Consider the following 13,455-nt stretch of genomic DNA (forward strand, 5'->3'; position numbering starts at 1 on the left):
GCTTGTTCAATAGCATCTCATGCTAATAGCTAGGTAGAATGAGAGAACCAATACTTCTGATCCGATCTTTGCAGCTTGGACCCATCTCTGCCAAGGAAAGCAGCAACCTGGAACACAGCCGCTGGTGAAGAGCCACCAACGCTGCAGTATAGGAAGGCCGTTGGTTCTGTATGGACTTGGAAGATGACTGCCAGCTAATGAACGAGCACCATCACTTCCTAAAGTATCTGTATTGTCTTTGGGGAGATGCGGTTTCTGATTCCTGACACTTATGCTGCTGGCACCAGTACATAATGTCCCCGACTGTGAATAGGTATGGAAGGAACTTTGATTGTGCCTCTAACCAGACTTCTCACAAGTCCTATAATGTAACATAGTGCTCAGAGTCACTGCATATATTGCACTCAATCTCCTCCCTAGCGATTGCCTCTCTGATGCAGAAGTGCCACTTAGCATCTATTTAAGTGGTGCACTGCTGTTTATCTTAAAAACAGCTGCTCAGATACAAAGGCCTGTTAAAGTCAGAAAGTCAGGATCTGGGGCCAAACTTCTCCCAAATGTGAGATTTGTTTGAACCTGGTCACTACTTCAAATTATTGAACGCCCAGAAGTTCTCATCACTAGAGAGAGCACATGCAAAGTGAAGAGTATGAACAAGTCCCTTGCATTTTGTGTTCTGACACCTACTGGGTGTTATGGAAAGGGCAGTTTGCTGGGATTCTTAACACTGACCAGCTAACAGATAGCATGAGGATGGTTCATATATGGCAAGGAGAAGTGGGGGGCGGAGCTCCTTCTTGCACAGCTCATAGATACACCTGAGAATAAAAGTGTTGAGTTTGAGAAGATGTATCTTTGATCACAGTCAGGCTAACCTAAAAACTGGAAATACTGTGCCCATCTTATTGGGAAGAGATTACCCTACACTAACCAGGAGATACTGGGCATGTATGCAAAAACCACCTGCATGGGTGTGATGGGGTATATACCTCCTCAGAGGGACAAATGCATTAAAGTGACCTGAAGCCACTTCACCTAGTGGGCTGCACCTAGAGGGGTGTCAGTCATAAATGGTGGTCAAGCCCAGCTAGGGAAGGGGTGGGTCCTTCATGAAGGAAGAAGCAAAGAGCTGCTCCGGAGGAAGGGCCAGAGAGCAGAGGCAGGTGAGAGACAAATGGGAGTTTTCTTTTTTGGACTGGGGGAAGCCTGGGAGATTGAATGCTGAGCTGGAAACATGACTGGAGACAAGAGCTGACCAGAGACTGCAGCCTGTTTGAATCCCTGGTATATGGAGAGAGTGACAGTCCCTCGGAAGTGGGAGTCAAGTCCAGGAACTTGGATTGATGCTAGGATGGTTTGAAGCTGGGGTGAGCCTGCAAAGTAGGCAGTGACCAACTGAGCCCAGCTAGGCTGAAGATTCAGTTGTTTTGCTGTGTCCGGTTGGACTTTAAGTAAAGGACTTGGACTCGCACCTGGTTTGGCTACTGGGCCAGATCACATTATCAGCTGAAACAGGCCAAAGATGGTATAGAGAAAACTGAGACACAGTTTTTGCAACTCCTTATCTGGCCACCAGAGGACACGTTTTAGCGTCAATTTTGCCACAGTGGGATTTAATTATGTATTTGTTTTTAGATAATGAACTTCAATCTAGTGCCATTTACAGATTCCGTGAGGAAATAGGGGAGTTTACAGTACTTCCATAAATCTAGCCAGATAAAGCTAGCAAAATATTGGATTTTCCATCGCAAGAAAGCGGTCTATATTTTTTCAAGACAGCAGTCATATAACTTGAAAAAATATTAATTTATGTAACCTGACAAAGTCCACTGAAATGACAGTGAAACATTTTCAATATTCTGCCCATAACCCAATGTATGGTGTTTGTGTGTGTTTGTTTGTTTTAAACTAAAAGGAAGTAGTACTGCTTTGTAAACAGAGCCAGAATATTGAGGCGAATGGAACTGAGGGACAAAACATGACATTAACATCATCTCTAAGCAGCCACGCACTACAAAGGCCATACTGCAACACGTGACTATATTTGTGTGACAGTAAAGAGGAATACTAGAAAAGAATGACATGAAATTTTCAAGTATGCAGCAGGCAGACCAGTTTATCTGAAATAAGAACCAGCTGAAACGCCCACTCAAACTTCAAAACTGAACCTTTAAAGGCAATGACTGTTGCTTAATAGAGCATGGGACCAGCTGGATTTTATGGCCAGATCTGCCATTGACCTGCTGACTATCCTTGACCAAGGCACTGAGGACCAACTTTGAAAAGGTCTTTAGGCACCTATCTATGCATATAGGTGCCTAATAGGATTTTCAAATCACCTAGGTGCCTAACTCCCACTTCATCCCACCCATAAAAGGAATAATATCAATGGGTTATGAGGCTTCATTGTGAAAAAGCTGGACCTGGCCGTTGTGCTCACAAGACAACCACGTGGGAGGGTTCAGCTATGGAATTCGCGTCCCCAGTTGGTCCAACAAGGCCCTTATTGGCTGATATTAATTGCACTTTGCACAGTCTATCTGTGACAGCATCCAGGTTATTTGCACTTCTGCCCCCTCTGTGGTTTGCACAAGAGCATCTCTTTAGGTCTCAGGCCTCCCATCATTACCTCTCTTCATCCCTCTCCTTCCGGATTGGGGATTTAGAGCTGCAATCTCCCTGCAATTCATTGTAACTGTCCCAGCAGGTCTGACCATAGTCCAGCACCTGCCATTCGGCTCCCTCCCAGGGGCTATGCCAGCATTTACCGGCAACCACCCAGCTTTCACAAAGCACAGAACATTTATTTTAGGACAAAAGCATTACAGAGGAAACATAGCATAAAACAGCCTTCACTTTTCAATGCTTACCAAGTGTCTGCCATCTCCCAAGTGGAGACCCTGGCAGATCCAGTCCTTCAAACCCTTCCAGCAGGGTTTTGCCCTCCTGGTTAATCTCATCAGTTTTCGGATCAAAACGGGGGATGCTAAGTCAGCTCAGGCTGACCCTTTATACCAAACCCCCATCCTTCATCTCCTGCGCCACTTCAACCTTGTCTGACTCAGCCTATGCAATTCCCCTGCCTCCACGGGTGGTGCTTCTCTGGAGTTATCTATCCCAGGATTTGCAGTAATTATGCCCCCATTGATTTTAGTGCCTGGAGGAAGATAACACTCCTCCTCTCCCCCGAATACCATCCCTACCTCACAAAGATACATATAACACTGATAGATAGAAGTTTATGAATAATCTCTGTGCCTATAGCATCCGGCACATCTCAGTAGAATAGCCTTTTGACATTTCCACGCTTCTGAAGTCTCACATCTGTCACATTATCTGTTCACCCGTTGCTCGATTTTTCAAAGGTGCTGATCACCTGTAACTTCCATTGACTTCAACAGAATTTTGTGAATGCTCCGTGCATCTGAAAATCAACGGTGGCTTGAGTTTCTGTTGTGATTTGGGGAAGCTATTTTTAGATCATATATTTTTGTTAAATGACACTTTCTTAGATAGCTGCATCTTACAAATATGGAGTGTGTGTGTTAACCATATAGTACTGCATTTAAAGATGTCTGTGAGTCAAGCTCCCCCTTCATTACTTCAAGCATCACTTTTGTTTCACTCTTACGGAACATTCTGCCTTTTGCTCAAACTGTCATATTAAATCACATTGGGGGAATGCATCAAAAGGGTCATTTTGCTGAAAGCTCCAATATGACATTTGCTAGAATATTTTTTCTATCTTCTGTCCAAGATGTTTCACCTTTTGCTCTCCTCACAATGCTCTCCACATGCTCTGTATGGGAGGCCCTTAGCAGCAGCCACTCATTCAGTCAGATGGATAGGCAGTCAGCCATGATTGACAGGGGACCTTGCAGCAAGAGTCTGTCAATATTGACATTCCTCATTACCATGCAAAATAGCGTCAGGGTGCTTGAGATGGTGCCAGTCCCCTACAGCTACCTAGGAGGCACCCTCAGAAAGTCAATCACTTTGGTGGTATACGGAGACCAAGGAGTTCCTTTTAGTTTGTGACTCAAGCAATGTCTTGCAAAAACTCAGGTCTGTGACTAGGTGGGAGATGTCTACACCAAGCAACAGCTGCCCGACGAGCATGTTTCAAGGCTTCACTTTTAGATATTCAATGCTTTAAATAACACAGCACCTGTCCGACTCGGTGGGAGGCTTGTTGCTGTCTCCCTTGTTGTGGCAGCTGAGAGTGACAGAACTGACACAGTTGACCATTCCCAGGAAGAATCATGAGAAGATAAATAGGTCTCATGCAGAGGGAAGAGACAGGGACTCCATACAATATAGAAGGGATTCATTGAGGCTGGGGGTATAGACACTCTGGTTGTCTGTGGCTCTCTAGCTTCCAGAATCACTACACAGGATCCCCCTAAATACTGACAAACACAACAGTCATGCTCTAGTCTAGCCAGTGCCTTTCCAGGTGAGGGCTTGAGAGTCTCCCCGCAGCACAGGCTAGCTCATTCAGCCACAGTATACATGTTGTTTCAACTTAAAATGTCTATTTATGCCAAGTGTTTTCATTGCAAGGGTCGGGATATTTGGTTCTCTCATTTTGTTCCATTCCAATTTATTTGGGACACGTCCCATGGCAAATTATGGTTTTAAGGGTTTTTGTTGATTTGTTAAGGGACTCAGAGACCATCAGGCTTTGGGCACACTACTCTGTAAATTTACCTACATCGCAGGGCTGCAGTGAGAAATAGATAGTTATCTATCCGAGAAATAGATAGTTATCTATCCAAATTTCTAAATCAAACTTATTACCCAGTAGACATTAATATAATTTGAGTGGATCATACCGTAGTCCCTCTAAGACACTGATTAAAGATAATTTAAGAGTAAGCAGTCATCTCCACTACGTAGGTTTCATTTTCACAGCAAATGTGCTAGTATTGACATAACGCACAGTGCAATAATTCAGTCAATATTCAACTTTAATAACTTCATAAAAGATTTGGAGACAGCTTCACATACAGAAACAAAACTCTGCACAGCACAGTAAAGAGTGAAGCAACTGGAATTATAGACGCTTAACATCCGCTTGTCTTCAGCACCTTCATCCTTATTCAGTGGCACGGAAAGTTGCTGCACGTTGTTTGGAAAGCAATATGAACCAGAGGAAATATATCCATGGCCAGGCTGTGATGACCCATAATGAAGACCTATGAAAAGTTACTTTTCTTCAGCTAACTTGTAAAACATTTCAAATTAGCATCTTACTGCATGGACTTAATTTTGGCACTTGAACTGCAGATGTGATTGTATGACAGAAACCATGTTATCTGCTGAGTCAAGGGGTTAACTGAAAAGGTGTTTCTGACTTATTAAAAATATTTTTCAAGTGTTTTCCCCCATAAGCCTGGGGGTTGGAGACTTTTTAGCTAAGTACTATGCAAATGAACTAGAGTATAATTATTTTCACATTCTGTTCTAATATAACAGTTACAGCAACAGAAGTTGTTAGTTTTAGTAAACTGTGATACTATCAAAAATATAATTTATTAACCAACATGTACAATAAATTTCACCACTGACTTCAATTTAAACATCTAGCAAAACTCATTTTCCCACAAGCTGACATTTGGTTAAGACAGTGCAGAAGCTATACATTATACTCTAAAAACGTACACGGAACAAGCTCAGCTGTTGTCCAAACTTTCGTAGCAGTTTGAGACTCAACAAAAGATGGGTACAAGTGCAGCAGAAAAAAATGGAAGCCTCATAGGAATCTTGCCATTTCCTTCCAAAAAAACCTTTGAACTCACAGGTTTGTAATACAAAGTAGTAAAACTCCTCTGTTCAAGTTACTCAGCAGTTTCAAACACAAATCAATTATAACTTTATATTTTGCAATGACTTGAGTGGTGATATCCTTTATCAGTATTAAGATGAGGGAAAGAGGAAAATATAAGCCCTAACTCTCACAAGCAATATAATGATGGGTAAAACAGTCTTCTCTCTCTAGTCAATTAAGGCTTGACACAGCTCCCACTGACATCAGGGGAAAGGTTCCTATTCACTTCAATGGGATCTAGATCAAGTCCTTTGCTGCAATTATTTATCGTGCCAGTTTGTTTCCTAGACAACTATCAAACCAACTAACTGATATTGAAGTGCCAGTAAAACCTGAACATGCTGCTACTACAGTGGGGAAAAAAAATCACAAGTTTTCCTCTACCCCTCTGTAATACCAGACAACGAGATTCAGCAGAGTTAGATATGCAAGATCTGAAACCAGCTTGGTAACAAAAGAGCAGGTCTTCTCTGTTGAGGCCTGATAGTGCTCACATTGAAGTTTGAATTTAATGACAAAATTTCCACTAAGAGATCAGTATCAGACTCGTAATGAGTCATGGTCAACACTTGCTTTGATATTCGTATTTATTCCTTTTTTTCTCCATAAAGGAGATTTATTTATATTCTGATCCTTTATGGCAGAGGCGATGAGGTGTGCAGGACCCAGTGTAAAGGATTGCAAGCACACACCTCACCCAGTATGAAACTGCCCACATGGCGCACGCATACTGTACTGCAAAGAGCTAACTGGAATGCTTTATTAAAAGCAGTGGATCCCCCACTTGCTCAGTGATTGAACAAAAAGCTGGCTTTATTAAAAGACCAGCAGCCAGCATCTGCAGGCTTGCAAGATTAACAGTGGCATTTCATGTGAGCTAAGCTAGATGTGATCTTTGTTTATATTCTGATACTCCCCATGTTAACTTCATGTGTTCTAAATTTTTCATCAGAAACTACCACTTTTAAAGTAATATTAGCTGAAAAAATATTCTTCCCCACTTTTTTGAAGTATTAATATATTTGACTAGTCATCCTGACAGACAAAAAAACACACAGAAAAGGGAAAATCCTACAAAAAACAACGAAGCAAAAATGATGTTGTTCCTTGGACGAGGAGATGAGGTCTTATTTTTATTTTAAGACACCACTCACACATCCTTAAAAACAGTAATAAAGGAACTATATTGGGGACAACTAGTGAGAGAACCAACTTGTATAAAGATCAAGGGGTGGGTAACCTCCGCACAACCCGATCTAGACTGGAAACACCAAGCAACTGAAGCTGAGCTAGAAAACCCATGGCATTCGAGAGAGATCCCACAAAAGTGGGAATCTCTATTGTAAAATTGGTGGCCCACCATCCAACCAGCAATATAACTGTGCCCTCTGAGTTTGCACAGTTTGTTCTTCACATTGGCCAGTTTGAAACAACACTGAAGACAGATACCAAAATCTGAAAAAAATTGGACAAAGCAGGGGGGTTAAATTATTTTAAACTATGGACTCGCCACCCAAATGTAGCTGAATATAAAAAGAGGCTGTATCAGTAGTGATCAGATAAACATGAATTTAAGCTATTTTTCCTGTCCATAATTGTGACTTTCTTTCAGTATCACTAATAAAAGAAAAAACTTACACTGTCACATTTTGGCTACACAAAATAAATATATTTTATTCACTAAAGACTGGAATCATTGTAGTATTACTTTATAATATATTAGGTGAAGCTTCAGCTTCTTACAGAGTATGCTTGTATTATGCTGGACTGCACTTGCTAACAATAAAGAGACTGATGAACTGAATAAAACACTTTGTAATTCACACCTTTCAGTAAGTTATGGAAACAACAATAAGCTCTCTTATCATGTGATCTACACTAAACCAGAACAATGCTATCTTTTAGCTAAACTTTCCTATAGGTTGATCTTTGCTTAAAATAAAAAGGTACTTCGAAGTCTATGTGCTTTTAACATTGAGAAGAGAAAAATCAACCAGTTAACTCAATATAAAATCTGCAGTATAAAGGAAAATGTAAAAAATGAAAATTAATCATTTATTTTCCTGATCTATTAAAGCATGGAAACAATAATAATAATTTCCAATTCCACAGTGGTTGTACTGTCAAAACATTTTTCAGTGTTGTCTTTCAGTCCACTAGTACTTTAGGGAAAGCAAGTGCCTGGGAACCAGTTGTTCTGAATTTCAAATGAGCATGTCGCATGCATTCTCTTACACAAAGGATTTTTTTTTATGCCTGGGTTGATACATTCTAGATCTATTTTAAAGCTATATAATACCTCACACTCCATTGTGTGGCAAATTAAATAGTGCAAAGTGCTGGCCATTAAACACAGGAATCTGTGCCACTCTTCTGAATTTTCAATCTTCTTATTTAGGGATACTCTGAACCTGGGCAACTTACAACTCAAACTTGTCCTGTCCTGCAGAATGGAAGAAAAGCTCAACACCACTTTGCTGCCTTTATCCTGATCCCCAATGACTGAGACAACATATCTGAAATCCCAGAATTGGGATTTACAAGACAAACTAATGAAAGGACAGAGGAGAAGAAATCCAACAGCACAGAGGATGTTTGGACATGGGCTCATTTCCCACTTGAACGTGGATCTGTCAAAAGGGCTTTATTATAGAAAGTTCCATTTATCAGGAACTGCAGGTGATATCTGCACTCCTTAAAGCATAAATCTTCTGATGTGTGGCAGCAACTTCAACTCCATAAAACCAGCTGAAGAGAACCCGTGCACTTTGCTATAAGTAACGGGTACAACCTACCTAAGAATCCTGCTCTCAAAAACTGCCCTTCTAGTGACGTTTGAAATACTTAGGATGCTCCATTTATTTCAACAGTTCACAGCAAACCTGCAGTAGAAACAGATGCTTGTTCTGGCAACTGCGAAGCATTTTAAAATGCGACTCTTTCCAGGTATACATTTTCCTCACCACTGCGTATATTAATACGTTACCAAGTAAGTCTCTTTATCTTGCCATTTTTATATCATCAAATTGTTCCATTCAGATCTATTTCAGCATGTAACTACTTACGACGAAGAACATTGTGTTCAGTCCCCAAGTAAGTTATGGTTAAAAACTAAACTAATCATGAACACAATGTATTAATAAAAATATATTGCAGAACAGACCAAAAGGCCTACATTTTTAGTTTAAAATTAAAAATATAAATCACAGACATCTTGGGCCTGCTTCTGCCCTTTGTACTGTAGTTGTAATGAAAATATTCCATCAACAAATGACCCCCCACCAAGATAGTAATAAATAGGGTTTTGAGTTACATTTGCCACAAACATGCTAAAAAGCACGTTACAGACCTTTTGTAAAGATATTTGAGAATGCGTGTATGTTTTTCTCATACTCCTCTAATGTTAAGATATGTGACAAGCTGTTTTGGAAATCAGTCAAACCTTGAACCCAGAGATACAGGGGCCAGCTCTCAGCAAGATTACAGGACTCACTGTTCACCTCTCAAACTACTCCAGGATTTTCGTCAGCAGACAGAATATAAATATGGAAAATATGTGGGTATCTCTCTGATTTTTTCATGCAAGATGGCAGCTATTTCAAAAATAAATTAGTGTGACAAACAAAGATACTGATCTCCTAGAACCTGAGAGAGCAGCTCCATGCAGGCCTTCACTTCAAAAGCAGGCTGAGTTCTCCCTGCTCACCCCCCACTCCTCCAGCAGAGGTTGTGTCTTGCAGTGACGTCTGGAAGGAAGGTACTGCTTTTAGTAGGTGGATTTGAACACATCAGTCAGATGCAAAGGCTCAATCTACTGCCGTAAGAGCTCTTTGATGGGGAAACTATTGAGGGGAGTGGGGGCAGGGAACGGAAAATGGCACACAAATGTAACTGGGATCCTTAAATTGCTGCCGTCCTTGCGTACCTGTATACCCCTAATCCTGGTGATAGTGGGAGAAAATTACAAGTAACAAGTGAAAACTGGGCTGCCATGCGGGAGATATATTTTTTAAATTATGTGTCTATTTAACACTGTTCAAGAACTAAAACATCTTTAAATGACATGAAATATCAACCTAAGTAGCTCCACATGTGGAAAACACTAACAAAAAATACTGGAGACTGAGGCCCTTGAATTAGTTTGATTTATACGTTGTCCTGGAGGAGAGCAAGGGTGTTAATACTTGTAAAAGCTTGATCGTTACATTTCCAAAAAGTTTTTGCAGCTCATCCAAAATTGATAGGGCAGGATTTAAGTGCCTCTTAGTGTCCTGACTGAGCATTTCTGCTATTTTGGAGTATGCACACATGTACACAAACATACAGTATTCCAGTACCAACGAGATACACAGTCTAATGCAGCTTTAAGCTGGTAACGCTCCTGAGTAGCTTTAAGTGTTTATCAACTCAGTAGGTCAAAAGTCTGCAGACACTGGGTGGAGCAGCAGTATGCCACAAAACTAACAGTTCGCCGCCTGGGAAAAAAAAAAAAAAAAAGAGGATAGAAAAAACAGTTGTCAGTTCAGGATTAAAGTAACTGGCCACCTTTCACAGCAGACATTTTTTTGGACTGTAAAAATAAAGGATAAGCCCTGGCCAACTATCTAAACAGAAGATTTTTAATTTTGGTTTGTGAAAACAGCAAGAGGTTTTTCTTTCTGCACAGTGTTTTGCTGAGTGTTACTGCCAGTAGGTTTAATGGCTAAGAGGAGAGAACCCTTTGATTCCATTTCTCTCATGTGTTTAAATTACTGCTTGCAAGCATGAAATAACTGAATTCTGACAGCCAACAGTAGGTTTGAGTGAGTCTACAAGAAACCAAAAAGAAAAAAAAGTGGAGATCAGAACTCCAGAGAGGATGATCAATGGGCTTTGCTGTTATATTGGGCTAAGTGCCGTACAAATCCACATGAAGGGGCAATTTCACTTCCTTCAACTGAAACTCTCTCCCCCTATAACCTCACTAATGACCTGACCTCCTGCTTAGGTAACGCTGAAGTTGATTTTTAATCCACAAAACCAAGACTGACACTTTGCCCATGTTATTGTAGGGAAACAGATTTACACAGCCTCTTAAATTGGAAACCCAGTCCACCTTTTCTGATCACTCTCTTCCACAACCCCCAGCCCCAATACATTTTATCATAGAGGCAAATAAATGCTAGTCTTCCCAGCAGAGGAAAATTATATAGACAAATAAAAATTGATGTGCTAACTGTTCAAACACCCAGCTTCCCCACCCTATGTTTCTATGTTGTACATGGGCATGGTAAACTCTTTAGGATAAGGATCTTGTCTTCCAATCTCTCTCTAAAGCACCTAACCACAGTATTGTCATTACATAAATAATAATAATATCATGCCAAACATGTGTGCTGCAAAGATAAGAACACCAGAGCATCCTTAAGTCTGAATTTCTGTGGATTTGCATCACAAGCCTACAGCAGCTGAAAGTTCTGTGGCTGGATACTCTATGACAATCCATTCTGGACCAGGAAGGTGATGGGTGTTCAATGTAAGTGCATATGCTAAAATACTTGGGAGATTTTAGCTAAAAAGTGAAAAATGGGCAGTAATGTATATTTTAAATGAAACAGGTATTTTAGAGTCTCAGCATGGCAACATAAGGGATTAGTACACTGAATCATAGCAAAACTTAATTTGGTGGAAAAATATGGTATTGTTTTTAACATTTGCAACAATAATTTCTTCCTGGACTAGAGTCTGCCTGGAAAGTTTCAGTACAGTAAGAATTTTAATAATCCCTGGAAAATAAGGGTTTGTGTTGGAGGTGTTCATTGACTCTTAACCATAGTTTTGTAGCAACCATAAAAATTAGGTCTCTTCCATCTCTTTAGGAATCCAGCCATCTCCTGCCACTGTAGGATCATTACATACAATATAAAGCACAGCGGTTTGTCCACTCTAGTTTTGGATGTCCCAAGAAAAGAAATGTCCATCATTTGCTTAGGAAACTATACAAAACACACTAATCCATTTTGCTGCCTGGAAAAAATTTACTGACAGCTTGAATACTTTTTTCTTAATTTCATCCCATTATGTCTTGTTATAACCTCTTGTGCTGGTGGAGTTTAAACATCTGACAGTCAGAATTGCAACAGAACAGCAAGTTGAAGAGCACTGTCTTTACAATCAGAAGAGCTTTCTAAGAAAGGAGATGGCTTTTCTAAAATAGCAGTTATGGTGCTTCCTGGCTGCCGTCCAAATTTAAGATGCACAAGTTGTTTTCATTTCATAAAGCTGTATTGCTCATAAATCAGAGCAGCATTATGCTACAAACTCTCAGCACAAGAGGCTGCCATATAACTTGAGAAAAATTATACCATCTGCTTGAATCAGCAATCCGATTTTTTTATTTTCTTCTTTAAAGTTTTCCTACTGACAAAACTTTTTTTTTCTTTTGCTGCTACAGAAGAATTACTGGCAAATTAACAAATTTTCAACAGAGCAAGAACTGAGTTTAGTATTACTGGTATGTACGGGGCTAAAATATCATTCTCAGTAAAGACATCTATTAATGCCTATCTTTTCTTTTCCATGTTTAAGAAGAGGCTGTCTAAGGAATTGTTTAACAACTTTTCTAAGGAGAACCTAGCTCTCAGGTTTGTTTGTCCAAGAAAATATGACATCATTTCTTGTTAGCAAACTAGATTTCTGAAAATACTGAACTGCATTGTGAGTAGTTCTCATATTCTTGTTATGTATGTGCCTATGTCCTCATGGTTCAGCTATTAGCCCTGTTTCATGGAGAAAGATTTCTACACATTTCTCCACACTGCCCCTATAAACATGGCATTGTCGCATGGGCAAGGGACATTCCCACCTGAGAGGGGAGGGATAGAGCACCCACCTGCTTATTCTCTGTGCTTTATCACTAACCAGGTGCACAGCCACAGGGTGTTTTCTATGATGGAACCTCCTCTCAGACACAAAGAAGGGAAGAAACTCAAGTCAAAACAAACTATGGAGAAGGCTCAAGAGAGGTCCAAGCTAGGATGTTGTTGCTGATTCTCCTCACTGACTGAAAACACCCCTTGACACCAGGCAGAAGGCAGGCTCCTAGGTATGATGTTGCTATACCTCCCTTCTTGGCAAGATACTAAACTTCTCTCTGGTTGATAATTATGGGTGCATTAATTGACCAGCATGACTAACTTAAGTCTGAAAATGAACAAACTCCCCATCTGCCTCAGTTTCCTCAAAGCCTCAGTGAAACAGAATTACCTTTCTCTGTACAACTCAAATTTTAAACAAAGTTAGGTCTGTGAGGACATACGGTTTCACTCACCTCTCACTAAAACCTGTATCCCACCTGCCCATGTATTAGGCACCTACCCCAGCTCAGGCTAGTAGGTGGTGCTGGAAAAGCACTACAAAATGACCAGTGTTCAGCATTAAATTACTCTGCATTTCTACCTGCCTGAGGAACATTACTCCCTAGTTTTAATCTCTTGTTCGATTATGCTACCAGGCAAGTGAACACAACTGTGTAGGTTTGGCTGCTTCACTACACAGCCTTGCATGCATGTTCACATTTGCTGTGACCATAGAAACTGAACTGTTTGTAATCACATTTCACTAGCAACCACCATCTTCAGCACAGC

General features: G+C 40.5%; 1 protein-coding gene across 1 annotated transcript in view; it reads right to left on the minus strand.

The window, feature by feature from the left end:
• Nucleotides 1-4,952: 4,952 nt before the first annotated feature.
• LRRC28 (leucine rich repeat containing 28) overlaps nt 4,953-13,455 on the minus strand; it is an 83,978-nt gene continuing 75,475 nt past the window's right edge. The window contains exon 10 of the mRNA XM_054041343.1: nt 4,953-10,305. Within this exon, the coding sequence (XP_053897318.1) occupies nt 10,233-10,305 (73 nt within the window). The 3' untranslated portion in view covers nt 4,953-10,232. The remainder of the gene's footprint in view (nt 10,306-13,455) is intronic.

This window comes from Malaclemys terrapin, chromosome 10 (assembly GCF_027887155.1).
Source record: "Malaclemys terrapin pileata isolate rMalTer1 chromosome 10, rMalTer1.hap1, whole genome shotgun sequence".
NCBI lineage: Eukaryota > Metazoa > Chordata > Testudines > Emydidae > Malaclemys > Malaclemys terrapin.